This window comes from Calidris pugnax, unplaced genomic scaffold (assembly GCF_001431845.1).
Source record: "Calidris pugnax isolate Ruff unplaced genomic scaffold, ASM143184v1 scaffold21, whole genome shotgun sequence".
Lineage (NCBI taxonomy): Eukaryota > Metazoa > Chordata > Aves > Charadriiformes > Scolopacidae > Calidris > Calidris pugnax.
Genome location: NW_015090770.1, coordinates 370664 through 398305, shown reverse-complemented (window position 1 = coordinate 398305; position 27642 = coordinate 370664). Strand labels below are relative to the sequence as shown.

The following is a 27642-nucleotide window of genomic DNA, read 5'->3' as shown; positions in this document are numbered from 1 at the left end:
TGAAGCTTGCAGGAAGTTCTTGCTTTGATCCATTAAAGTTATTTTCTAATTCTTATTTTGCGGTTGGAAAAAAGAGACTTTCTAGAGTTGTAAAACCCCAAGTAAGAAATTTCTAGATATATCACACGATTCAATCCCATTTTGAGATTAGTTTCTTTTAAATATTTCATAAGTTACTAAAAGCATTTGAAAACAATAAAACACAAATCCAGCCCTCTACGTTCAGACAGTAAATAATATATGATAGACAGTAACCTTTTAAACAGTAACCTTCCCTTGCAAAAAGTCTTAATTAGATGCTTCTGCTAACCTGCTTTAATTATATCATTGACACATGCTTTCCTAAAGTACAGTCAAAGAAATGTAGCCCAAGAAAGACCATCGTTTGTCAGCACTTGTAGGATTGACAAATAAACCTCAGTGATTAAGTTAATCTGGAGTGAGCCATTGAACCTTACTTCTTTGTCACTATATGCTCACATTGGTGCTGCATTTTAACTTTTGTGCACTTGGAGGCTGATTTCTGGACTGAGCTGATGTCTGTACTGAGTGGTGCAGAAAAGTAACAAGAATCTGAATGCCAAATTCCAGTGTTATCTGAGCTCCATCACAAAAAACCTGTGATCATCTGGGTATTGGCAACCTGCTGACTGCTTTAAATTCTGCAGGGTACCTGTTATGCCGCTGTGGTTCTCACAAGGTGTGACAAACATCTGATGTGACAAAAGGCTTTATGTGCAACGGTTAATATAATTTTTATGCCTCCATGTTTGCTTTAGAAATAATGGACAATCAGATTAATGCAGTGTGTAAAACACATCATATAAACACATTTCCTGTCCTTTATTGCTCTATATCAGCCCCATTACCGCACAGAATGTTGCTTATTGATGAAAAATGGTTGATACATGGGATATCACATTTCCTCTTCTTCTCAGGAGCAGCTATCTGCTTAAAGCCAAATTTGTCATTGGTGATACCATTCAGACTTGTTTATATTCATGGTGATGGTGGTCAAAATAGAAGTATTTTTGATTTTTGGAGCTGTGCAGTACCCAGGACGGTACTCAAATTCTGCCTAAAAGAGATTATAAATTATAAGCTTGACTTTAAACATTATTCTGGTGGGATTAAAACATGCACTTAACAGGTAGTTATATATTTAATTATCTTATTGAATAGGCGTGGGCTTAATCTTTTGCTTAAATATTGTCCTGAATTAGGATCAAGTTTCCCAGGTTCTTTAGTAGTGAAAAATATCAGAGCCTACAAGTTTAAGGCAAATTTGATTGTATCTGTAACATCCTTGGGAATGCTCCAAGTTAATTTTTAGATCTACAGCATTGCTATTTCATGTATTTTAAAGATACTTACTCATATTGTGAAGGAAACAAAAATAAGACTTGATGGACTAAATGGTTTTGTTCTGGTGTGAATTTTTTTCTGGTTATTATTATGTTAACACACCTTTACCAGATCGTCATCTGAGTTATTGTTTTCTTTAGATGGTAGAAATTTTACATGTCTTTGATCCCTTTCTTCTTGTCTGATTCTTTCTTGTTATATTTACCCTAGTGAATGAGTATCTTGTTCTTGCTTCTTCAGGTTAAATTTTCATTAAAGTTCTTTCGCTCTTTTTCTGTCTGCAGTCACTGTGAACATATTTCAGACTTAATAATGTTCATACCACAGCACTGTCATAAAGGGAGATAATAGACTTGCCAGGTGCCAAGTCTGCTATTTTGATGTTTTGGGTACCTTTATAATCCCTTCTATATCATATGGCTTGCTAAAGCTTCTGGATTAATACTCTGCTGATTTAAATAGATGCCTCGGAGTGCTCTGTTCCAGGGCATAATTTCCTTTATTAGTTCATCACATCTTCATATTGGTGACCTTCAAAGTCATAGTGCAAATTTATCTTCTTGCACGTTCTGCTTTGGAAAAAGCAATGACCCTGGGAAATGGAAGCCACTGGAAAATATTGCAAAGGGTAATACGAGAGTCCTAATTTTTTGCATAATTTTGAGTATTGCCTCACTTTACTGTTGTGTTTTAGACCAGAATTATGGTCTATACATATTCTGAATCAACATTTAAAATTATACTTATGCATATATAGTGTATATAATTAGGATAAAATGTGCATTTTTGCTGTCTCTTGAATTTCTGTGCCAATAAAAAATTATTATTGACAGAAGGGCTTAACAAGAAAACATCTCTTCTTGTCTACAGAGCTACAAAGAAAACACAAAATCTTCCAGAGATAATATTTTGGAAGTACCTTTTATTTACAGACCTTATGTGCCACCACAGCAGAGGTCTAAGGAAAAAGAGTGCGCTTCACTTACTCTGCAAGAAGTTATAAATATGTCCCTCTGCACCACGTGACAACCTGGGTAGGACAAATGACTATAACACGAGTGTTCAGACACTGCTGAAGTGCAAGCCTTTGCTTGGGTCATGTGTCCTCAGTAAAAGTCCTAGATGACCACTAGGATATTAAAAATAGCCTGAACCAAAACCTTACCTGAACCATAAACATGGCTATGTGGTGAAATTCGCCCCGGCCTCCCTGCTTCACTGGGACAGTCATGAAGAACTTACTGCCATCCTTGGAGAAAACTGGTTCTTCATTCTACAAAGGTAAGATTGTCAGTTTGTAACACTTTCCATTAAACTTCTTAACAAAACATCAGCTTCGGTGTTTTTGTCTCTTTGTTTTTGGTAGTTGCTAAGCTCCTAAGACAACTGGAAATAAAATCCTTAGATTTTAAACATATTCTGCTAAGATTAAGAAAAATGTGGTGGCTACAGGTAACTGTAGTTCATACTAGTAGTCACCATTGGGCAATCTTGTCCTAAAGCATGGCTTACAGCCCTTGCCAAACTCTCCCTCCCTATGGTAGTCTGGGTAGCCTGATCCCTAATGCAGCAGGACTTTCCAGGATACATTCCGTTACAGACATCCAATTAATGACAGAGATAAATCCTACTAGTGATGAGATCAAAGGTTTCCATGGTCTGGACTTAGCAAAATATGACAAAGTACATGCTTAACACTCATTGATTTTGATAAAGTCATATGGAAAAAATAAGCACATTGAAGTGATATTCAAAATCATGATCTTACCATAAATTGTAGCCCGATGTGATACCATCTCTCTATGTCTAACTTTACACAGAAATATTAAAGGAAAATGGCTTGCTATAAAAGCATAGATTTTTAAAAATGATTTCTCATTTGCACATTGCAAAATGAAGCTTGAAATGTATTTTAAATAGAATGTGTTTCATCCATTTATTGGATAGCTCTTCTGAAGCTACGAAAACAGAAACATTTCCTGACATATTAGTTCAACATATTATTCTGGGTATTAATTTAGAAATATTCTTATGCCTTCCAATTATAGCCCATGTGACCTTTAATCTTTGAACTCCTTTGTGTTTGATTTGGTGAGGTTATTTTTTAATCAGAAAAAAAAAATCAGCAGAGTATATAGGACATAGTTGGAATGGGATTCATCTGATCTATCTTTAACCATCCAAGAGTTAGGTAGTTAATCAGCTGGTCATCGAAGAGCTTACTTAACTGAATGCAGGGATATTGGAAACTGAAGGGAATAATGCCACTGGAACCCAGACAGGTGTCTCAGTTTGAAGGGCTGAGAAATGCGTATCTCTCCATCATGGACATGGTCAGCTGGATAGTGAAATGTCCTCTGTGTGATGCTAAGTGACAGGATTCCCACTAACAGAGCAACAAGCTGCCATCTGAATGTTTACAGAGACTCTGCTATAATCTTCAGCTGTTAAATTAATTTAGGATCCTAAAAAGTATTCAACTTTAAAAGGCATGGATTTTAATAGCTGATAAAATAACATATAATTAAATGAAAATTACAATGAAGCAATTCCGCATTATACAGCCAGAAACAGCATTTATACTATACCTGTTTAGGAAGCCACAGGTCTGACTGCATTTCATATTTCTAAAAAAACAAAAAAATTGCTTTATGGAATAGCTATAGATCAAAAATATATTCCACATTCAGCAAAAGGTCTCTAGCTATTTTGTGGGTTTTTTTCTACTTTGTTACAATCTTCACATCTCTTCCTTGGCACTTCCATTGAAACAAACAAATAATAATTTAATTACAGAGTCAGCTGCTTTATTCAGAGTTTTTGGTAGAACAGGGACCACAGGGAACCTAAGAATGCCCTTTCAGTCCTTTCTGATTAGCTATCAAGAAGCTTTGCACAGGCAGTTCTATTTGTTTTTTACCTCGAGGCATCATCTCACAAATGGATATTTTAGGTCCTCCGTCCAACACTGGGCAAACAGCCAGCATCAGACTCAAGGTGTGAGACCTTTCAAATCACAATCCCTTACTTTAACGAGTTGCAGTATGGCATTAGTGAAGAGAAAAAAATAAATAAATGCAAATGATTGCTTTTTATTGGCCACATTCATATTTCATATCATGCCATCTAAAAAACGCCCCAAATATCATGCACGCATTGTTGGGGAAAATATAGAATATACATCAACTATCGCAAATTTTCACAGCCACACTGAAGTAATGAAAATTTATTAGCTTTAGAAGCATCTGTACATATATGGGCCTGAAAAATGAAAAATCTGTAGCTACAATAGCAGCTGCTTTTTTTACAGTACTTTTTGGAATTGAGAACATGTGCAAAATGCTAAAAAAAAAATTTAAAAAATAGGTTTACAGTTGCGATGGTGGGATGCAACGTTAAATTCTCACAATACAGCCTCTTCTCATCCATTACTGAGTTCAAGAGCATCACCTTATCCAGCTGATGCAGCAGGGGAACTTTCTGGGGCAACAAGCGTCAGCCTGGTCTGAGCTGTGCTCAGCATGGTGACACTGCATCGCTACCCTTACACACATCACTATCCTTCACTCACCTACAAAGTCCTTCACTGCACTTTATTTTTTCTGGAGTTGGAATTCTCAACCTCTCTCTTACATTATGTCCTGGATTACAGCTCCCTGGATACCTACTGCAGAGAAGTAAAATTGACCTTGGAGCACACAAGGGTTTCTTTTGAGAAACAACTGCTCACAGTGGTTCCTGACGGACTTTCTTAATGAAGGGGCACAAGACTTGCTGCAACCAGGTAAAAAGCAACAAATCTCCATGTTCACAATCTTAATCCATAGTTTGGGGATTTACTCCAGTTTCTGAGTACAGAAAAGTAAGCCGGAGTAAGCAGTAAAAAAAAGCAGAAAAACTCGGAAATAATCCCTAACACTTCAACATGACTGACTTCCATAGTAGACACTGATTGGAGCCTTTTGACTCAGAGGCCAAACTTAGACCTGCATTAATCACTCATAACCGTTAACACTGCCAAATTATACCCTCTACTTCAGAGCATCTGCTGGGGTACTGATATTAGCATGTTTAGAAAATATTTATATTTTTAGCTAGTTCTGGGAAGAGACTGTGACTCAGAATGGGAAAGTGGCCAACTGCATTCAAGATGCAAGACTGTGAAAATGGAGAGATGTAATGCAGCAGTGTCAGAAGACAAAGTCCAGGTCAAGAGATGGGATGCAGCTGGTTTCACATAGAAAAATGTATTTCAGCTTGGCTTATGTTCAAAATGAAATATCCCTGTTGCCTTTCAATTCTATTTTTTTCTGAAGTTATTTAATTCTGCTACAAAATTTGCAGGAATTATCAGAATTTTACACCTTTTCCTTAAGCATATGTAAGCTGTGAGGGATAGAAAGATCTGAAATGAAACTGTAGGGGAAGAGAAGAGAAACCAGGCAGATGAAAATATCTGACGGAAGACAAGCTTGTCACTGCACTAGCTACATCCAAAGTACACAATGTTCAGCAACTGCAGTTTCCACTGAAGTTAATGAATGAACAAAGCTTAGTAATTCTGAAAATGTCACTCAAAGTTGCTAATTGCATGAAATCATTTCACCAGATTTGGAATTTTCTCACATCCATTTCCTCCCTGTTGACTAATTACATTCAGCTTGCAGCTACTGCATCTGCAAACTGATTTGTGAAAATCTTTTTCTGAATATGAAAGCAAAATGCAGGAAGAAACCTTGAGAAGAGAGCTTAGGAAAAAATCCAACTTACCCTGCTGCAAGCCCCAGTTGTAGTTTCACAAACTGTAAGGATGGAGATATTCTGAGGTCTGTTTAACCATCTCACCACAGCCTTGGTGTTGCTTACCCATTTCACCATGGTGATGTAATATTCCCTAAGTAAACATTTGAAAACACAATGTTCATATCATTCCTATTTCAGATTAGGCTCTTCTGAAAAACACATAAATACAGTTCATGAAATGCTGGATTTGTACTGCATGACAGTACCAGTAATGAGGGATGGAGGGATGGAGAAAATAATCCCAAACACCCAGTGTCTGTGTTCCTACAAGTGGGAAGGCTCAGTCCTAGTGCGCTGTTCCCCTGGGAAATTTGCACTCTGGTAGCACCTCCTTCTCAGCCATTTGTAATATATACACTTTACCATCTGCTAAATGTATACCTGTGAAACATATATTTGTGAATATACATGAACCATGTACGTGTTGGCCAGCTTCAAAACGACCACTAGATTTCAACAGACACCACTATTTTCCCATACCAAATACTTTCAGAAGACACACATCGTTGCAGAAGAATCCAGTCCTACTGCCAAACAAAAAACCAAAAGGTCTCTGATGTTAGAGAGCAGACAAGAACCCTTTAAAATGTCACTTGTTTTTTTTTAACAAATATTTTATAGTGGGACTTCTGCATAAAGGGATCCGTGTGTCAACTTCCATTTTAACAAATATCAGACAAATTGTCTGTCCCTCAATGACTTCAGCTGAGCATGGGAAGCTTCCCAGGCACAGACTCATGGTATGGAGTATGAGCCTCCCTCCTCCCAAATTCCTGTTAGGCTGTCAGATGGCATGTCAGAGGAAGACATGTTGCAGCTTGTCATCCCAGCCAGGCTATTTGCTTCACATCTCCGCTCATGGCAGCTGGCAGCTTTCACAGTCCAGCTGAGTTACGTGCAACAGTGAAGCAAACTTGTCTGGAAACTCAGACCCCCTTTAAAACAAGGGTCTTAGCTTGCATATAATTAGGCTTTTAATCTAATGTTGATGGAGATCTCATTAGTCTTTGACAACGTATTTAATTATACATTCAAAAGACTTCTTTCTAGATCAAAGATGCTAAGCAGCGCCAACAGCAAAGTTGTGTACAACTCTGATGCTGCACCAAGGAGATGTAGGAGGCAACAATTCACCCAGCTTCACCCAGCCTTGCTCTGGTGCTACATTTGAAGAACACAGCTGAACGACCCAATACGCACAACTTTCTTTTGGCTTTTATGTTTGACTTTTAGCAAGAGATATTCTCACATGTGGATACCAAAATAACGACTAGAAATTATGACTTCAGGTATATTCTGAGCCTAATACTTAGCAGGGTTTTATATTATTTAAAAAGCTTTTTAACTTACTGAGGAGCAAAAATGCATGCCAAAAGTCACACAAGATTTAACACAAGATCAGATGACACAGCCAACAAAGCAATGATCCAACAAACTGAAGAGTGCAACACCGTATCTCAGTTAACTGGTTCCTCACAGCAGAACTCAAGAAACAAGAGTTGAAAACTTCTCCCTCTGCAGTAATGCCTTCATAAGGCCATCCAAAACCATTGCAGCTGTGCATACAGACGCCCAAAGATAGTCAAAAGGAAATGTTAAAACAGGTATATAAGGATTACCTCCCTCTACTGGTACTTGGACATCAAGATAAGACAGCACCCGCTGACAGCAAAGCCCAAATTATCCCAGAACCAAATTCTACAAAATAGAGCCTGAGCTGTTCCATTTGAAAAAGTTTACGTAAGGGATGGAAACGGGAGATTTAATCATTCAGAATCCAGCTGAAATACTAATTGATAGTCCAAATCAAACCATAAAATCATCTTCCATTACTAACATAAACTCCTTGATCACTGAAGTGAAGCAAAAGATCATTTAAAAATTCCATTTTTTTCCCCTCTTCCATCAACTATGAATAAAAAATATGGTTAAATTTCACTACATTATGACTTGTTTATCAGGAGCGTAGTGCAGTGTGTATATAAATATATGTGGAAACACATACCCTTCTGAAATTAAATACTGTCTCCAAGTAATGTTCTTTTGCAATTCAAAGGTTTGCAGTTAGTCTATTGTTTCATATACACAGTGCACATACACACATACAGAGTAGTGTTGTTGCAGGTTGAAATTTGTAGAAGAAAATCGTACGTTTTATTAGATTGGCTGATACAGTTGAATAAAACCAGAGAAGGCTGCAGGGCAAAAACTTTTTTAATTCTGAGGAAGCTGCTATCAGTTTGTGTCTCCAAACTTATCAGGCATTTTCTGCAACTAATCTATTGTTCTAGTAATGAAAATGAGCACTCTCTGTTCCTCCAGATTCAAATAGACAAATGTACTGGGATTACTAGACCCTCTGCATCTGTACATACATTATGTTTCCTCACAACATCACTTCAAAGAGGAAAGACATCACTTCAAAGACGAAAGACTATGATCGCTTTCTGGACAAAGGACTGAAGCAAGATATTACATAAAAAACTACATTCGTTTTAGATCCTCAATCTGATACCTATTTAATTAGGTGTTCTAGAACACTTTGTATGGTCAGGGCACAACTTTCATCCTTGTCTGGGAACAATTCTTAAATCAGACTGCATGTCCAAAGAGTAACACACACAATTACCAATCGCCTGTGCAATGTTAATTTAAGCTCAGTGTATCACACAGGGGCTGTGTGGCAGAGACAAAATCCAGTTTTAGAATTCAATTGGCCCAATAAGAGCAGACTTTTCTCTCTTGCTGTGACTTGTTTTATTCAAGCTGTGTCTCCTCACCCCACTCCTAACTTTCTTTTTCCTACAATTTGTGCAGCCAGTTCCAGGTTTTTCCTTCTCGATCCCTTTTCTCACAGCAGGGCCACTATAAGATGATCACGGGAACCATAAAACCCATTTGTTGATACCCATCTCCTGTATCCCCACCATCTCACAGATCTTAGGGTTCTCACTGGAATCCCTGATTGTCAAGAAAACCTCATTCAAACCCTTTTTGTTTTTTAGCAAGTCCCTGTTTCATGGCCTAATCAAGTTTGTGGGTTTTTTTTAGAGTCTATTCCCTCTCATCTACCCAAGGAGTTTTTCCTTTCTGAATTCCAAAGAGACAGCTTTTCTCTTTACTCTGTATAAAAGCAGACAGAAAACACAGAAAAAGCAGTCTCCTTCCACAGCATCCCCTGATCAGTCAATTTTGAAGGAGCTTGTACATCACTCACTTCATTCTATAATGCAGAACCAGGCAACACATAAAAACAATAGTTTCAAGATCATTGGCCAGACAGAGAGCAATTTCTGATTCCACATTCGATGTTTAAATCTGTTCCTTGGCTTCAAATTGACCTAAGGCAATTATATAAGGTAATCAGTATGAAGAAGATACAGTTTTCCCTTAGGCCCATGAACCAAGAACATGACATGTATACAGTCAGCTCAACGGTAGGAGCTGGAACATCTCACATGTGATAAGGAGGTGCTGCACACTGACAAAGGTCAGGACTTGGGTCCTGAGGGCGGTGGAGGACATTCAGTGAGAAAAAAAAATCCAACTGTAGGTGCTGAGAAAGCAAATGTCTTTCCTGAGCATAGGGCAATTAACTTTTTTCCAAAGATTTGTAACTTGATCAAATCTGGATTCATTTTTCACTGCTGATAAAACACGGTAAATATCAAAGGTGTTTATCATCCTTTGCCAAGCTTGAAGACTTTTTTTTGTTTTCAATCTTTCTTTCCTATAGAATGTTTTCCTTTATTTTGATTATCTCAATTGATACACAGGTCTATGGAGGCAGTTCACCAGTTTGCTAATACATTTATCATCAGTCAAGAATGTCCAGCACGTCTTGTTTCACTTGTAAGTTTTGGGACGCTTGTGACTGGAGAGATATATGTGTGTATCTTGCTGGCTGTTATTGTAAGTGCTTAGGAAAGTCAACAGAGACAATAAGCTGAACAAAGGAAAGGGATTTGCACTGTGTTACACTGAAAGCATAGTTATAATTAAATTTGAACATTAGATGTTAGACTAACATCATGGCAAAATAACTCACTGTATTAAACTTAAAAATAACAAACTGTTCAAGAAAAAAAGTCAATTTTTGCAACTTCATACCATTCACTATGATGAAGATTATTATTAATTACTCTAATTTTAAGCCAATGAGCTGATTATGAAAGAAATCTGCTCATAAGAATTGCTGGAAGACATTTAACATTTATAGCAATGGAAAAAGGAGCCTTACTTTTGTTGATGGTTTTAATAGATTTGGATTTCAATAATAAATACGACAGGGTTCACCTAAAGAAAGCCAACCTATTGTGCTCTACTGGCTTGCTGGCAGGTTGTTATTGAAGAAGGTAAACAGAAACTTGCACCATGCACAATCCTCTAGAATATTTACTATGTTCTTAAATTATTTATATTGTTGTGTATTGAAAAGCATATGAGAATTTACAGATACTAATAGAAAATGTCATTTCCAGGAAAACACATGGAAAACAACACAAATTGAGACATGACCTGCAAGGTAGCTAAGATAACTACAATTTGCTAGTATTTTGGTACACTATACATGACTTTATCTATGCATGTACCAATGGCTGTACTGCAGTTTTCTTCTGACACTAAGCCACATGTATTTGGTTGGAAAGAGCTTTTCTAGCTCTCCTTTACATGGGAGCTGGTGGCCACCATCCTGTCCAGGCTAACAAGCTCTGCTCTTCATTTCCTTCCAGCCATGCGAGGACCATCTTGGTAGCCCACTGACAGACTCTTACCATCCCCTTTGAATCCTCAAACTGGTTCACCTCTAATAAGTGAACTGTAACTTCTTTCATGTGTTATTTCACTTTTTCTCTGTCTTAGCAATTTCTGCTTTGGAAAAGAAATGAAATTTTTCTGCCTGACAAGTCAAAATTCAAGCATGGGTTTTGAAAAATCAGCTACATAATTTCTTAATATCATATTAGTATCTTATACCTAAATATCACTAGTTACAAGGAATCTTAGGTGTCCTAAGTTAGAGTGGTTTGAACTGACTGCTTGCACACAGTATCTCTTTTTCAGGATTTGCAGCAGGAGGAGAATATTAGCTTTCCAGCTGGAACTTCAGGAGCTAGCGGTGTTTGAATGCACACATATTTTATCTTACATGTATATTGGCTTTCTAGGACTAATGAGAAAAAAACCCCTGCAGTATAAAATCATGTTTGCCACTGAAGAAAACCCAATGTAATTGTACATGTAGAATGGAAACACCAAGGGGGAAACAGTAATTGTACAGAATATAATCACATGTTTAAAGGAAGACTATCAGTCTTTTCGTGGCATTAGCCTTGCGCAGCAGATGGTAATTTTTTCCACAGAATAAAACATTCAGAAGTAAATTTATAATTGATATTCCTACCTTTGTATCAGAATAACCTGAACAAAACTTAGAAAATATTACCAAGCATCTTTATAGAATCACTGCAAGAAGTAAATGAAGGCAGAACATTGAATTTACCCAATCTCACATAAAGTTCCCAGATGCCCTAAAAATCTGAGAAACAATTTTCTGTCTTCAGAGGTCCTGCACTGCATGCAATTTGGGGAGAGCTGAGAATCTGAATGTTACTTTTTATGGTTATAAATAACAGAAAACCCATTCCCTATCCATTTTTGTGGTTTCTCTACATAAGAATGAATCTCTCCCATAATAGCAGTTGGTTATGTCTTGTACAATATACATTTCCAAAATGTTCCTGCCTTTACAGATCCATAAACCTACATATGATAGTGTCCCATTTCATTTAATTCTGAAAGACTCCTATGACCTATTTACTAATGACTCCATAAGGAACCGATTAGATAGGCACTGAAAAAAAAATTGAGGGCTAAAAGTAGCTACTACTTTTATTAAAAAAGCTAATACTTTAAAAATCTTCCCAACCACTACATACTCCAAAGATTTCCACTCTAGAAAGGCCTGTTCAAAGGTAATTCTTCATACCTGTATATATATTTATATATGGAGAGAGGTATATATGATTTGATAACCAGTGTGATGACTGACTACTACTCAAATCCAGAGTCAAAATGTAAGATTTACAACATAGTTTACTCACAAGTATATAATTTTCCTAAATTTTACAGCACCATATTATAACTTAATAGCTAAAATTAAGATGAAACTAATTTTTTTTCCAGATTTAAATAGCTTTACTCAGTCTTCTGATAGAGCAACAAAATGGAATTTTAAACATGACTATTATTTCAATTAAACAGCAACAATACCTTTATCAAAAATCTGGCAAAGATGCGCCTTAAGTCTCACAAAAGAAATTGCACAAATTGAGCTATTGCAAGCCTTCGGCTTCAAGATGCAAAAAAGGTTTTAAGGTACCGATATTCATTTGATTCATTTTCAATCTGTTGAATAAATCTGAAAAATCTAGAGTGAAACCATAACATCTGAACAACATTTTCAATACATTTTTTTCCTTGGGGGTATACATATTGCTTTCTTGTTTCACTTCTTCGCAATTTCTGACATTTAAAGCACAATTTTAATGCTGTTTAGGAGAGTTAAGATGCTAATCTTGATGGCAAAGAATGTCTTTCAGATCTTACACTATCACTTAAATTAATGAAGGGTTAGTAAGCAGCAGGAAACTTTATTAGGTTTTTCAGTGGTGGCCCACCAACAGAAAGAAAATACTTCAAGAAGCACAAATGATTCAAAATCACTCCTTTTACTAATACAACCAGTAAGCATTCCAGCTGACATAAATAATTGCAAGGTCTAATTCACTATTAAATTATTCCCTCAACAAATTAGGGTACCTCAATTTGTGTAGAAGTGAGTTATGCCAGCTTAAAATTGGTTGCAATGGTTGCGAAACAGTGCTCATGCTAACATCTTGACTTGTTTTGGGAACAATTACCCAAAAATCTTTTGGGTTCTATAGGAGCTGCAAAAATAACAATTATATTCAAAGGGTTTTTTTTAGCTAGGGGTAGCTTTATGGTTACCAATCCTCTCCATGTCCGTCCCCATCTGAAGACTCCCTGAGCGAAGAGGTGAAGTTGCATGTCCCTGGCCTTTAGGCTGCAGCCAGATCTGAGTCGTGTTAACTCCTTTATTGTTATTACTACCTATATTATATAATAATTTAGGGTTATAAGATCATTAGCATGTGCACTGAAATCCCAATGGGAATTTCATCAATACAACTGCAATTCTACAAACTGGAATATGCATATGGGAAGGGATGAAAATTTTCTTGCCCTTCAACAAAATTTCCAAGGCATCTCAAGTGGGGACAGGTAATAGGGACCTCAGTTTAAGGAATTAACTTTAGCAGAGGGGTCACCAGTTGCAGCCAGACCTCAGTTCTTCAGTCCTAAAGTCAAAGGGACTGTTAAATTAGCGATTTTGAAGCAGTTTCTCCCAGAACACACAGCACAGCCCTTAGTCCATGTGATCTGGTGGCATCGCACCTCACTTTCTGTCACCTCACTGCCTCTGTCAGCCATGAAAAGAAATGGAACTTTCTGTAACCTACTGCATTTGAAAAGTTCAGAATATTTCTCTCTAAATGAGGGAACACCCTGATTACATGTTCTGTGCATTTATAATACACTTCAATATTCTGCAACCTCATTTCAGAAACCGAAAGCAACAAGTTGCCATACAGCACGGAAAGGCTGGGAGTGAATGCAGTAGCAACTTCAGAACCAGGGCAATGTTCAGCCCCTTTAGGGGTTTAGGATTTAGTTTAGGATTCTTAATTTCATGTATTTCAAGTAATTTGGAGCTTCTCAGGACATCAGACATGAGCATATCCCAGATCCTTGGGATTTTTAAGAGAAGCATCCATCCAATCCAGTTGGACCTTATTTCATCATCATTATGTTCAACCACAGGGACAGAGATCAAGTGCATTCCAGTCAAAGATAAGTGACTTGCTGATGTAAAAAGGCAACCATTAGCCTGAGAGACAGTTAGGTTAAATTAAACATGAGTTTCACAACAATGAATTTATATACCTTGATTTAAAGTTGTCAGGTGGCATCAGTTCCAGTGTATGTGCTGGTCCATACAGATTAACTACAAACAGCTTTATTGTTGGATTTGTTTGACCTGCCTTTGAAAAAAAGAAAATAGGAGCTTTAGCGGTACTGAATCAGTGACAGCTAAACAGAATCACTCATTAACACAAATCAGTATCTTTATAATGAGAAATTATTACAATTTAAAAATCTTAAATTTTAAAAAAAATAATTTTGCAGCCATATGAACTACACAGTTAGAAAAGTAAGCATTAATTGAGTAATTCTCTTACCGCCCTTTACTGAAGGCAGACCTTCCTATGCAGAGCAACACTAGAAGTGGTTTGGCCCAGTTCTGTAAAGTCAGCTGCAAAAACACAGCCAGCTTCTAAACCAGCAGTTAAACCCAGCCTCCAGCAAAGTCTTTTCCAGACACTATTGTTCCTTCTTCCAAAAAGCTGTCCCATATCTGGGATAACATTCCTCCTCTTCCTCCTCTTTCTTTATTGTTTTCCCCTAGTCTTCTTTCCCTGGCTTGCTGAGATGGAAAACCTATTTTTGGCCATGCTCAGGACCCAGCTGCTTTGGCAGGCCAGCTATAAGAAAAACAAAATGCTTCTTGTTGCTAAAGGGGAATAGAATGGCAGTTTGATACAGATCCACTGGGAAGAGTCTGATAAATCCTAAGGATCTACAGGAAGCTGGGATTTGTTCTTCTCCCAGTAACATGGCTCGTTATTAAGGAAGGTTTCTGAGATGAAGAGAAAGGACTGGAGACAGCTGACAAGGCTCCATAGGGCTGGCTACTAGTCCCATGTTCCTGTCCTAGCTGTATCATATTCAAGCTTCTTTTTCATGTAAGTCACAGGAGCTATGTTGTGCCCTTGGGATATGGGGGATGTCCCTTGGTGGGGCTGACTGCTGTTCAATATTGGAAGGGTAAGGTAAAATCACTGATTCTACAGATTTAATCATAATAAACTACAAACCCACATATCTGGCTTTTCACAGGGGTATTCAGAAATGCAAAATAACTTGGCTGAAATACACCCACAAATTCCCTATAGAAATTGTACTTATCTCAAAATATAGTCTGAATCCTGTATCCACTCATTTCTGAGTGGTATGGGGGACAAGAAAGTGGCATTTGTTTATTTTTACTAGTACTAAAAAAAAGTCTTGAAAATTAATTTGATTAGACTCCTGGAATTATGATTATTTTTTCATAAAAACTTTTCCATTTGCCTCAAAAGCATCCTTTGCACGAACACAGCTTACACAAATGCAAAACTGGAAGAAAACCACTGGAAGACCAAGTCCTTAGGACACAGTTGCAATTTCCTTCTATCCTGTGAACCTCACATTGACTGCATAGTGGTATCCAAGCATTCTCTAGGGGAAGGTGGCCATGACTAATGAATATCCAGTATGAGCAGGACATGTAGAGAGACGCTCCAAAGCATGCCTTCACAGAGGGCATGGCCAGATCCATTTGAGCCCCTGAACATGAAGCTCAGCACTACCCTAGCTCTGGAATCACCAGTCCCACTCTGACCATGGCAAAGTCCATTGCAGGCTGCCAGCCTGAGCTGCTCTCCCTTCAGGAATGTACTGCCCCATCCTACTGTCATATCTCTAATATAAGTATCTGTGGTGTGCCCCACTCTGTGCATGGATATGTCAGAGCTAGAGCTCTGCAGTGGTGGCTTCTAGTGTGATACAAGGTCTGTCCCTATGGCTGGGGAGGTGCCACGGTCAGTGGGGCAAACACCCACTGTGCTCCAGGAGCCTCCAGTGGACTTGGGCAGCTGAAGGTGGCTTTTCTGCCCAAGTAGAAAACTCTCTCCCTCAGTAGTGAACAGCCTCCACTCCTCCACCACTCGGGGTCCTCATGACAAGCTGAATAGCATAAATTTGTATGTATCGAATGTATCAAACATTCATATAGTGGTGCAAGAACCGTTTACATTGAAATCTTACTTTATTCTCAATGTATTTAATAAAATTTTAACTTCCTTTTTCATTTTTTTTAAGAATACATTCTCTATTCATGACATCTACACAGCTGCACAAGTTCCAATATTCACAAATATTCACAAGCACATGGGTTCCATCTTATTTATTAATCATAGATATAATTTTCTCCAATGATTTCATTCTATAATAAAGACCAAACTTTTTTTTCCCCCCATCTCTGTTGCTATATCACAAGCTCCATTATCAATTAATGATGTTTAACGGGTAGCTAAATTGGCATTAAAAGGAGACATTAAATAAAGATAATGTTTTTTCATTAATGAGATTACTGAAGTAGTATTGTGTATCACTTTTATGCTGAATTGCTAATGAAATGGAATTTTTCCTTTCTTGTTTACAAAGCTGACTTTTAAAAATATTCCTTATTTTTTCTTTGCTCTATTACTTAAGGTCTTTTGCCAAGGCAAGCATGTAAACTAGCTCTAAAAAGGCTGTTAATTCATTATTTCAGAGTATGATTTCATAGCACAAATAAATTAGATATATATATCATGCATGTTATTCTTTATTAGTACCTGGTATGATCTAACTGTCCATCCCTATTAAGAACAAAGGGTCATCTCCAAAAAACAATAGCAAAAAAATGGTAATAACACTTTCTAAAATCCTCAATGAACTTCCTTTGAAATGTCAAAGGAGTACCACGTACATGGACCTACATATCCCGTCAGAAAGGAACTCAGGCTTTTTGAAACCATACACAAGGGACAGATAAAGTGATAACTTGGAAGATAATACCAGTGCTGGAGCTCAGCACAAAAATGACAGCTAGGGAGGCACCTAATCAGGAAATCCCCAGAAAATGAAGGGCGATTTCAGACATTATCCCTGCCTGGGCTGCTCTCTCACTTTCCAAAAGGAATCTGAAAACCCTTCTCTAAATCTTCTGAAACCCAGTGATAGCTCTATTTCTTTAATATTTTTTTTTCTTGTTTTGATGGTCAGGAAAAGATTTTACTGTGGCTTATCTTATCCAAGGCCAGTCTTTCACATTTATTAATAACAGCATAATTTACTGAGATCTATACAACTCCCTGCACTCTGCACACAGCATGTATGACTCCAGTGCAGTTGTGACAGTATCTTTTTTTCTGTGTGGTTCTTCAAACATATTACCCTTCTCTCAGAAGTGGCAGATTGATTTTACCAAACCATATCTCAATGATGAAATTACTACAAAACAGTCTGTCTGCTGTTCCCTCACCTGATAGTTTCTTTCCAACACAAGGTGTTACAGTTTGCTGAAAAAAAATGTAATTAATACTTCCTGAAAAGCAACATGAACAAAACCAGCCTCCGTTACTGTCTAGAAACACTCCTTCCATATGGTTGGATACCATCACTGAACAAGAAAGAGGAGGCGGGAGCTGCACTCACACTCATCTTACCTTAGGATATGGATAATGCTTTCCTTTTGGATATAGACCTCCAGTAAACCGGGGAATAACCATGTTCGGTACCAGGGAGTCATTTATGGTCAGGAACGCCAGTCTTTCACCGTCTGGAGACCACCAGTGGGCAACGTGAGAATGAAGAAGTTCCTCTGCAAAACCAGATCTCCTTAGGGTCCATAAAAATAACTATCACATAGTTTCCAGTTCATTCAGCTGGCACTGATTTTTTCCTTTCTGTGTCTACTAGAAATGCATTTGTTGTAATTCCAGTAATTTCACATAATTTTGGGTTGAATGTTTGGATAACAAGGCACATCAAAAGATGAAACTTTAACCATTTTCCTCACATGAATACTTTCATTGATGTCAATAAATCATTTAAACATGAAAGATGATTGTTACTGCCATATGCTTCCTTCTATTGCATTCCATTAGATGTGTTTAATTAATTTTTAAATGATTTGGACAACTTTAATACATTTTTTAGGATTGTCAATCTTTTTTTTTTTCTTTTAATATAAAACTTTAGTATACCCAATTTCTCTGGGCTGTGGTGTAACATGCAGATCCTCACACAGTGATATTTATGTAATCATTTTTGGAGTGCAATATTTTGGCTTTCTTGTCCAAGTCTAATGATCAGCTTTAATTCTTAGGAAGTTCAGTTGTGCAGTTATTCAGTCATGTAATGCTTTCTTACATTTATTGTCATTGTATTTCATATCAGAAAGAAAAAAAATGGAAACAATGAGAGAAGCAGCAGCCAGACTCCTTGAATCCCAGCAAAGCAGCTCCTGACCAATTCCAAATTCACCCTGTACAGGTCTTCTGTCTTCCACTGTGAAAACAGTTAGATTTTTTTGCATTATGTATTTGATATGTTGGCTTGTTTGGTGAGAAATTTGTATTTAAATTTGAAGAATTTTGCTATAAACCTAATTGAGAATAGTATGCTAACAGGAACAAAGGCATAATTTCATACCTAATTTAAGAGCCTACCTACAAAACTACTTAAATTGTCAGTGGAGACTCTCCAAGACACTAATCAGACCCTGAAAGTTTTGAAATGGCTTAATGTGTTGAATTATCTAAGGTTAAGTGCAATTAAGTGTATATTCAAAGTCATACATTCTGTGTCATGCTTCTTTCCCTGGCTGGATAACTAAAACCTTTGCACAAGAGAACAGCTGAGGATGAACGGTGAATACCAGATAGCAAAAGTCCCAATTATGTTTGTTTTAAAATATTACTGTTTGCATTCAAACAAGGTTATTCGCACAGAGAAAAGCTATTCCCAAATGCTAGTGTAAGGTAAAATGCTAATAAACTTATGCAAATGATAACAGAAAACAAATGAGGTCAAAGGAGGAACAGTTATCAATTCAACTGAAAATGTCTTGACTTCAGCTGGATGATATTCAGCCTGCTCAGCTTCTGATGCTATTAAAAACACTCCTAAAAGTAGAGGACTGCTCTAACTTAAACAGTGGTTAATGGGAAAGAAGTATATATTCATCCATGTCAACAGACACTGACTGTTATCTTCCAATGCATACAGACAGAATTTCCTTCTACCTTGACTTTAATTATGTATATTGTGGAGAAGAGCTCACCTCCTGCCTGCGTCCCTGGTATTGTGGAGAAGAGCTCACCTCCTGCCTGCATCCCTGGGAGCCCAAAGAGTTCTCTGTAAGCCAGGAAATGCAGCAGCTATTTGGGTCAGGGATTAAAAAAACTTGGAAATATAAGATATTTAGATAAATAAGCCTGGCTTCCTTTTCAAAAAACAAGAAGCAAGCTCATGACCCTTTTTTAAAATCAGCCCTGTATAAGATATTTAGATAAATAAGCCTGGCTTCCTTTTCAAAAAACAAGAAGCAGGCTCATGGCCCTTTTTTAAAATCAGCCCTGTATGAGACCTATGCATCCATATATTCACAGGCAAAAATCACCCACAACACATATGAAGAGATCTGTGTTTTGTTCTCAGCTAAAGAAGTTCTATGAAGCTTTAAAGCCTTTCAGTCCCCAAATATTAATAAAGTGTGTCTGTAGGAATGATGGAAACACGCAGAGAATGAGGAGCATAACCTCAGATAAGCACCATTTCCATTACTGTGCTGGCTGCTCCTGTTATTACCCCATTTTCTTTTTCTGTTCCTCATGAAATATTTGAAGCTTAAAGGAAGATTCATCTGTTTTATCAACAGTGTTGTTGATCTTTAAAACAAATGAAGTTACAAAAAAATCCACATTAACCTCAGATACTGTTTCTGAGATATATAGGTAAGCAGAAACACAAAAAAAAATCAGCATATTGACACATTTAAAATAAGAGAACAGTTTTGATTCTCTTTAGTTTCTAAATGAATGCAGAGGTCCAAATCATCTAAACTCTACAGCATTTCTTCCATTAAAATATGTCTTAAACTTCTACCTGTACAATTCTTAGATAGGGTCTACTCCATCCTTTCCAGACAGCTCAAATAAAACACCTGGCAAATACCAGAACCAGTCAGATGCATTAGGTAATTTTCTATGGTCCCTTCTGGCATGAATGATCCTGTGATACCCCTTTGATCCTTTGCAGACTAGGAAGAAGTGTTTTTTAAAGAATCTTATATTACATTTTGTTCTGTAGAGTACAGCTGTTAATGATCCTCCATTATATGTTGTTCAATGCAGGTCCATGCTGCACCCAGCTGCACCCCAAAGGGAAAAGAAACACAAACTGCCCTCTTCTGAATGGGCGTCCTCAAAATGGTTGCAGAATTGGAGCCAGAATTGCCTTTTTTGCATCCATGACTGTGACTCTTACTAACATCACTTTGTTTTAGCAAAAACTTGATATACTATATCAACTATAATGAGCTATATGTGCTTAATTCTTCAATTTGCATGCAGCTGTGTTAGATTTGAAGAACACGAAGTGCATATAAAACTATATTCCATTCCAAAGAAGTCCTTTGTCCTTAAGTTTTGAAATATGCCACCACGTTAAAACATTTCAAAACATTAATTGAAACCTTGGAAAAGGGTAATTACCAGACACAGACGTTTATATGGCTAAGGGATGCAAACTATCATTCTAATTTCAGGGTTTACTTGGGCAGAGATATGAAAAAAATCCCCATGTGAGCTGTCTGCTCACAACTTCTGAAACGCCATGAGGTATGATAGACCATTTCTAAGGGCCCCACTGAGGTTCCTTGCTCTATGACACACCACCATTTCTAAAAAACACTCTGTCCTGCAAAACTCTGCATAAGAGAAGTTATATACTTCAGGTAACTACATATTTAACACTGAGCTATTTATCTATAAAATTCGCATGTCCCATAGAAAGAATAACTGAAATGTGCATTGATTTTAAGCTTTTGTACCAAGCTGAATATTCTGTTCCTTTTTTAATTTTTTTTTTTATTTTATTTATTATTATGTTAAAAGCATTTTGAGTGCAGGGCGAAACATTCTGCGGTGTTAGAGAGAAGACAGCTTCAGAACCAGAGGACATCATGGACTACGGACTGAGCTACCTCCAGTTCATTTTGGCATTGCTTGCCAGCAACAGCAAATTTTCCAGGAGTCGAGCCCAGGTTGATTTAGGCCAAAAGTAGGAGCCACTGTTGAGGTAAAAGTATGACACTTTTAGATCTTTCCAAAACACTGAAACTGGATTCAAGCATGCTCTTAAAGCCAAGCACAGTGTTACTGTGGGGCTTGAGAAGCTGGAGCCTCTGGTGAGTCATGCTAATGTACAACACACCACCAAGACTGAAGGAGAGACCTCGATAAAAAGAGAAGTGAGGCACCAGATGATATCATCTTTGATCACCTTTCATTATGTATCCAGCACAAGAAAGAAAACGTAGATATAGTTCTGTTTCTACACTATGATTCTTCTGTGCTGCCTTATATTAGGATATTTTAACTGTAAACTTATTGGCACAATCTGTTCACACAAGCAACAGAGTCCTTTCCCTCCTCATTTATGTTGTAAATCCAGAATAGCTCCCAAGGTATGAATGGAGTTATTCAAGATAAGCAAATCATACAGGGTGTTTAGTTTTATTTGAAATGCCAGCCCCACTGAAGTTGGCACTAAAACTCCATATCAAGATTACATACTACCTATTGTTCCTGTTGCATTTGATACATTCTGGTTGAAAATAAATTCCTCTTTCTCAGAGAATATTGTTATATGTAAAAGAGCAGTCAATATGAAGTATGAATAGATACAAAGGCAATCTTGCAAGAAAATGAGAAGGCAAGAAGCAAAACCAACCCTGGATAGAATTTTCTGAAATGAATACATTTGTGTTGTTTGGTCTGTACAAGAACCTCTCATCTGTTTTAATAAACAGATATATTTTTCCGGCTTACCTTCATACAGCCAGTCTGCAATTCCATTAAAAATAATTCCTTCTTTTCCCGAAGATGTCAGGCGCAATGAGCTACTCTTTACATCAGGCTGATAGTAGATGTTATTTTCAAAAATATAAATCTGGATGAGGTAAGAGGGATGGAGAGAAAAAAGAACATTTTGGCAGACATAAATGAATATTCAGCAATGAATATGTAATTTCCTCAGGCTCAGAACAGTCTACAGAATAATTCAGCATGACTTTTCACCAACTGGCTTCATATTTTCTTTTATTATCAATTTGGACAAACTAAGCAACTTTTAATACTTATGCCAAGTCAAATTCTTCCTTTGAAATTTTCTTCCCAGTTGGAATGTTTCTATTCGCTTTATGATATATTATTACATTCCACAGAATCATACAGGAGACAATTTTTGTAACAGTTGAATGGATACAGAAATATTCCATTAATTCCATTCTGTCTAATAAAATCATCTGTTTTTCTAGCTGTGAAATTAGACGCACTTCTGCAAGTACATACAGCACACATCATAAATTTAAGTTACAGCTTTATATCATGGTGTGAGAACTTACTGGAAAAGCAGAAATAAATAGCAGACTGCCATTACCTTTTCCCAGCTTGCTGACACTATTTCTGACTCTGACACACAAACATTTCACCTCAAGTGTGCTATATAAATGCCCTTTATTTTCAAGTCTAGGCTCCTCCTCTTTCTCCTGCAAGTAACGGACTGGATGGACAGTCCTTTCCTCCTTCACTGCCAGTTCTCAGCCTCCTCTGCTTTCCTTTCCCTGCTCACTTTGTTGCAAAGTCTTTCAAGTTAACTCATTTTGTAAGACTGAACTCCAGGCTCCATGACAAAGTGCAATGAAAGAAAGATAAAAGGGAAAAAAAAAAACACAACAGACCAACTTTGGAGGAGTATGGGGATGGCAAAAAGGGCAATAGAAAATACAATGATGATGAGGAAGGTTTATGACATGGAAATTCTTACATACTCAGAAGTATGCCATAATGGGCTATATGTCTGCCTTTCTCCTGTCAGCTAGGAGACCTGTGAGCATTTCACTTCAACACGATTAAGGTACATGTTTTCTCAAACTTCTTAATTGGCCCTATTGTTCCCAGTCCTTTTTAATAAGAAACAAACTTCAGAGACACTAACAAGTCAAATCTACAGATGGGTATGAAAAGCAGAACCACAGCTACTAACATTTCCAGTAATAATGCTCTTAATCATTTCTGTCTGTACTCCTGCATACCTCATTTTCCTGAGTTGTCAATGCCTGTGACTAGACTCTTATTTTAGCTATAATAAGCTCAGAGTTGTAGCCTTTTTCTTTCCTTTATTGCTAAATTACAATGGCCACATATGTGCTTGCACAGCTTAACAAAGGAATCAAACTAATATCACTGTTATGCACCAAACTTGACTCACACTAAGAAAATGCAGCTACTAGCACTAGAAGAGCAACACAGAATGGAAATGACTGTTACATGATTTCATCAATGTACACTGAGATATGGAGTCTCAGGGACTGCTAACATGAAATAAATATATTTCTACCAAAGATCATTTTAAAAGGCTAGTAATTTATCATTCTCTCATATTTCTACGATAAAAGACATATGGGAAAATACTAACCGGAGAGCAAAGTACTATTATCACTATTACTGCTGTTCTCTGCTTCTAAATTACCATCTGAAATAGATTTCCCTGTAAGTCCCCAAACTAATGGCATTTCTTGATTTTTAACAGGAACCACTTCATGATTTCTGCTGCATAAAGCAATAAAGCTGAGTTTTTTTATGATTAATGTAATGATTTTGACCGTTACTGAGAATCAAACGTGACTTAGAACAAAGTTCTTTATGGTCAGAAATTCAAACCGAGCAGTGAGTTCAAAACTGAAGTAAAAATAGTTGATCCAGTTTGAAAACTCCAAAATGTACTGACCAGTAATTACATTTATAGTTTTATAAGTAATATTTGTTACAGTTGAGAATTTGCAGGAAAATGATGTCTGACCCAGCATTAACACCAAGAGAAAACATAGATTAGAGAAAGCTGGACATATCAAGCTTTGTCAATGTGTATTTCCAGAGTAAAAATGTACTTCTTTTTTTTTTTTTCCTAAGGTAAAAGAAACAAATACAAGTAATAACAAGGCATAGTTAATTGCTTAACCAGAAAAACCAAAATAATTTAGCCAACTGCTTGCTACTAAAGTGAACCAAAAATATTGCTATCAGACTAAATTACAGATAGGTTAAGAAGGGGGAACCACTCTATTGATTATTGCTTAGTAAGGAGCAATTTCTTAGATTTGACAATTTCTTCTGATATAAACAACTGCTTTCAGGAGATTACAAAGAAAGTCTACTTGATCAAATGATTCTATTTTATTTAAGCTTCTTTAATTAACTGAGCTCAATCTAATTCAGTTTTGAAGATCCGAAGTATCGTTTTTGCTTCTCTCCCCCCTTCTCAGGCCATTTGTATTTTTACTGGTGAAGATACCCGTAGTGTCTAGTCTCTGCGATGAAAAACTTTCATTTAAAGCCATCATTGCCAGTCAAAGTACAGGATTAAGAACTACTTGTTTTATGACTGAATCATGAAAAGGTCTTTAATCCTGTTATTACTAGTTATCAGGCATTGCTAATTCCATTTGACACATTTCAGATAAGTAAATATCTCAGAAGGAATACTCACTGTTGTGCCACTGACTGCTGGCTTCCTCAGCTTTATCCTTCATTCTTTTCCTAAAGCGGCTTTGTCTTCCCTCCTCAGCCACCCTCTGAACATCCCCACAATCCTCTTAGTCTACTCTGTCATCCAAAGTTTCCCTTCTCTCCTCATCACTAGTAACATGTGTTCTTTCAACTTTGAAAGCTACCCCAAGACCAAGTTTTTCTTGAATATATGGATTGGAAAATTTTTAAGTTTTTGAAAAACCTCAAAGCCACCCAGCGGCTCTCACCCTAGAAAGCCTCGAGCTCATTGCTTTCTTGAATTTAACATTAAAAATGATGAATTTATGTTCCTTTGCAAAACATTTATGAAATACAACCGTTCGTGGTCCCCCACAGAACTAAACAGCATGTAAATGCACATCGATGATTTAGGGTTGGCGCACCAGCAAGTATCGCTCTGCACTGCCTGCAGCGTTTCAAAAGATCAATATCCTCATGCTTGAGGCTGTAAAAACATGTTAGAAAGATTCATCATCATGGTTAGTCATTTAATCTCATCTATAATTTCGAATATTTGTTATATTTCAGGAGGTGCTGTTTTCCACATAAAGCCCACAGACTGCTGTTTGTACCCACAGGAGTGGCTTCGGGCACATTTCCTACAGTGACACTGCCAAACCCCTGCAGTCAGGACTGCATTCCCTTCCATTCCTGACCAAGCCAAAGTGCTCATCTGTAATTAACTCCTTCAAGTATTGGAAATAAGGATTTGGAGTTAATGTGTTGATTTCTGCAGCAAAACAGTGGAGTAGTTACAGGAGTGACAACCTTACCATGAAGGCTACTAGCCCTGGCCCAAGAGGCTCTTTGCTTTGCTCTTAGTAAATCCAAGCTGTGGATTCAATTAAGAACAAGTACTTTGTGTAGCTGTGAAAACCAACCTCCAATCTTACATTACTGCCATAGCAATGTGGACAAGACAGACATTTCTAAAAGGCATGGCCATTGCAAATTCTTCTTCCCAGTATAATATTTATATTGTATAAATTTACCTCATATGTAACTCATATATAACCTCAAATGTACCACATATGTAACACTGAAATTGCAATAGGTCACCGCTTGAAACTACTTTTGATCACAAGATTGTGAATAGATCTTGCCACTTTTGTCTAGCGATTGCACATACAAGACCAACAAGAAGCCAAGCAACTTGGCTTTGTGTTCCTCTGAAATAGCTGCAAATAGAGCAAGTGTGTGCACAATAGCTCTGGTTTTGCCAAAGAGCAGTGAAGTTGGCTTCTTGTCCCTGCAAAGCTTGCCTTCTTGCTCAACAAAGAGCAGTGAAGTTGGCTTCTTGTCCCTTCAAAGCACCTAAATTTCTTTCCTTTGGCTCATAATTTTTTTGCCTTCTTGCTCAGGAAGCCAAGCAACTTTGTGTTCCTCTGAAATAGCTGCAAATAGAGCAAGTGTGTGCACAATAGCTCTGGTTTTGCCAAAGAGCAGTGAAGTTGGCTTCTTGTCCCTGCAAAGCTTGCCTTCTTGCTCAATTTAAATGTTGCCACCGATGTTTTCTGGTGGAAACAATATCTGTAGAAAACTCCTTGCAGTTCTACTTTATGCTGCACTAAAATATATTTCCAAGGTTTTATTTGAAAAACACAAAGACTAGATGGAAATTTTTATTTTTTAGGTGGCAGCTGCTGCTGCTGATTAGTTGCAGTAGAGCAATACATAGAAGCTGAATTTATGAACCACAATTTGGTCTTTAAAATTGAGTGAAATTGAGAGCAAGGGGCTGAGAGAGAGCTCAGACTACTACTTTTCCTACAACAGAGACTTATACTCTCAAATACTACAAGGCAGAAAGCAAATTATAACCCTGGGACAAGAATCATTAATTAAATATACCCATGTATATTTTCTTGGAGCAGAAACTTGCAAATAAATGTGACTAAAATCTTGACTCCAGTAAATAAAACTAAACACGTGCCCAAAGGTTTCCAGGGTGGGGACTTCACATACTTCATCACTTTGTACATTGTGTTTTGGGCTATGTCACATAAACCAAAAATTTCCCTTGCTAGTCTATCTCTACTTGGGCATTTGGGAGCAAGTTAAAGTAAAAGGGTTTTTCTTAATATACACTTGGGTCTAATTACTACATCATGAGTACTAAAACGTTGACTGTAACTACTGAATCTTCCAAAGCTGCTAAAAGAGGAGTTTAACTGTGTATCAGACAAGTATTCTCATGAATACATCAGTGGCTTTGTGCCCAAAATGCTTTCACATCTTTCAGGCATGACGATAAGAAAATAAATTGAAAAAGGCACAAAGTGGAACCAGGCTATGCTATCTTATATAAAAAATTATTATTAAGCTTTTTTTTAACCTCTTCTCTTCACCACGTTTCCCAAGTATTTTTAGAGTATTTAAATTTATTTTTTAGCTAAGACCCATAGGTAATAATGCTGTAAATGGGGATAAATATAAAAATCTAAAACCTTCAAAAATATTTTACTTTTTGTTTTCTTACAGATTTTTGCACAGCTAATGGCTTCAAGATTTAAACCAAATGAAGAAAAAACCACAGCATTTCTTTAATTATTTTAATAAGTTTTTTCCAATTAATGAAAAACATCTGCAAGAATGCTTTGGATTAGTGAGAAATTAATTCTTGATAATGATCACATTTATTTCAACTGACTGTGAAGAATTTGAGGCTCTGCTTGCTCTAATGTTCTACCTACAGCACTAATCCTTCTCTTTCTTCCACATCTGTCAGCCTCTGATCTATTTTTTTCAAAAACCTTCTTCTAAATTAATTTCTTCCCAAACACTTATTTATTGTTTGCAAGATGTTTCACAATTACATGATTCTATTTCAGGCTGAGGTCTTAAGCAGAGCACCCAGTCCAAGCAGTTA

General features: G+C 37.1%; 1 protein-coding gene across 1 annotated transcript in view; it reads right to left on the bottom strand.

The window, feature by feature from the left end:
* Positions 1-27642, bottom strand: part of DPP10 (dipeptidyl-peptidase 10 (inactive)) — a 304701-nt gene that overhangs the window by 34044 nt on the left and 243015 nt on the right. The window contains exons 8-13 of the mRNA XM_014940136.1: positions 22014-22134; positions 17625-17779; positions 14197-14294; positions 6136-6259; positions 3954-3992; positions 2531-2638 (exon numbers count right to left, since the gene is read on the bottom strand). Coding sequence (XP_014795622.1) covers positions 2531-2638; positions 3954-3992; positions 6136-6259; positions 14197-14294; positions 17625-17779; positions 22014-22134 — 645 coding nt within the window. The remainder of the gene's footprint in view (positions 1-2530; positions 2639-3953; positions 3993-6135; positions 6260-14196; positions 14295-17624; positions 17780-22013; positions 22135-27642) is intronic.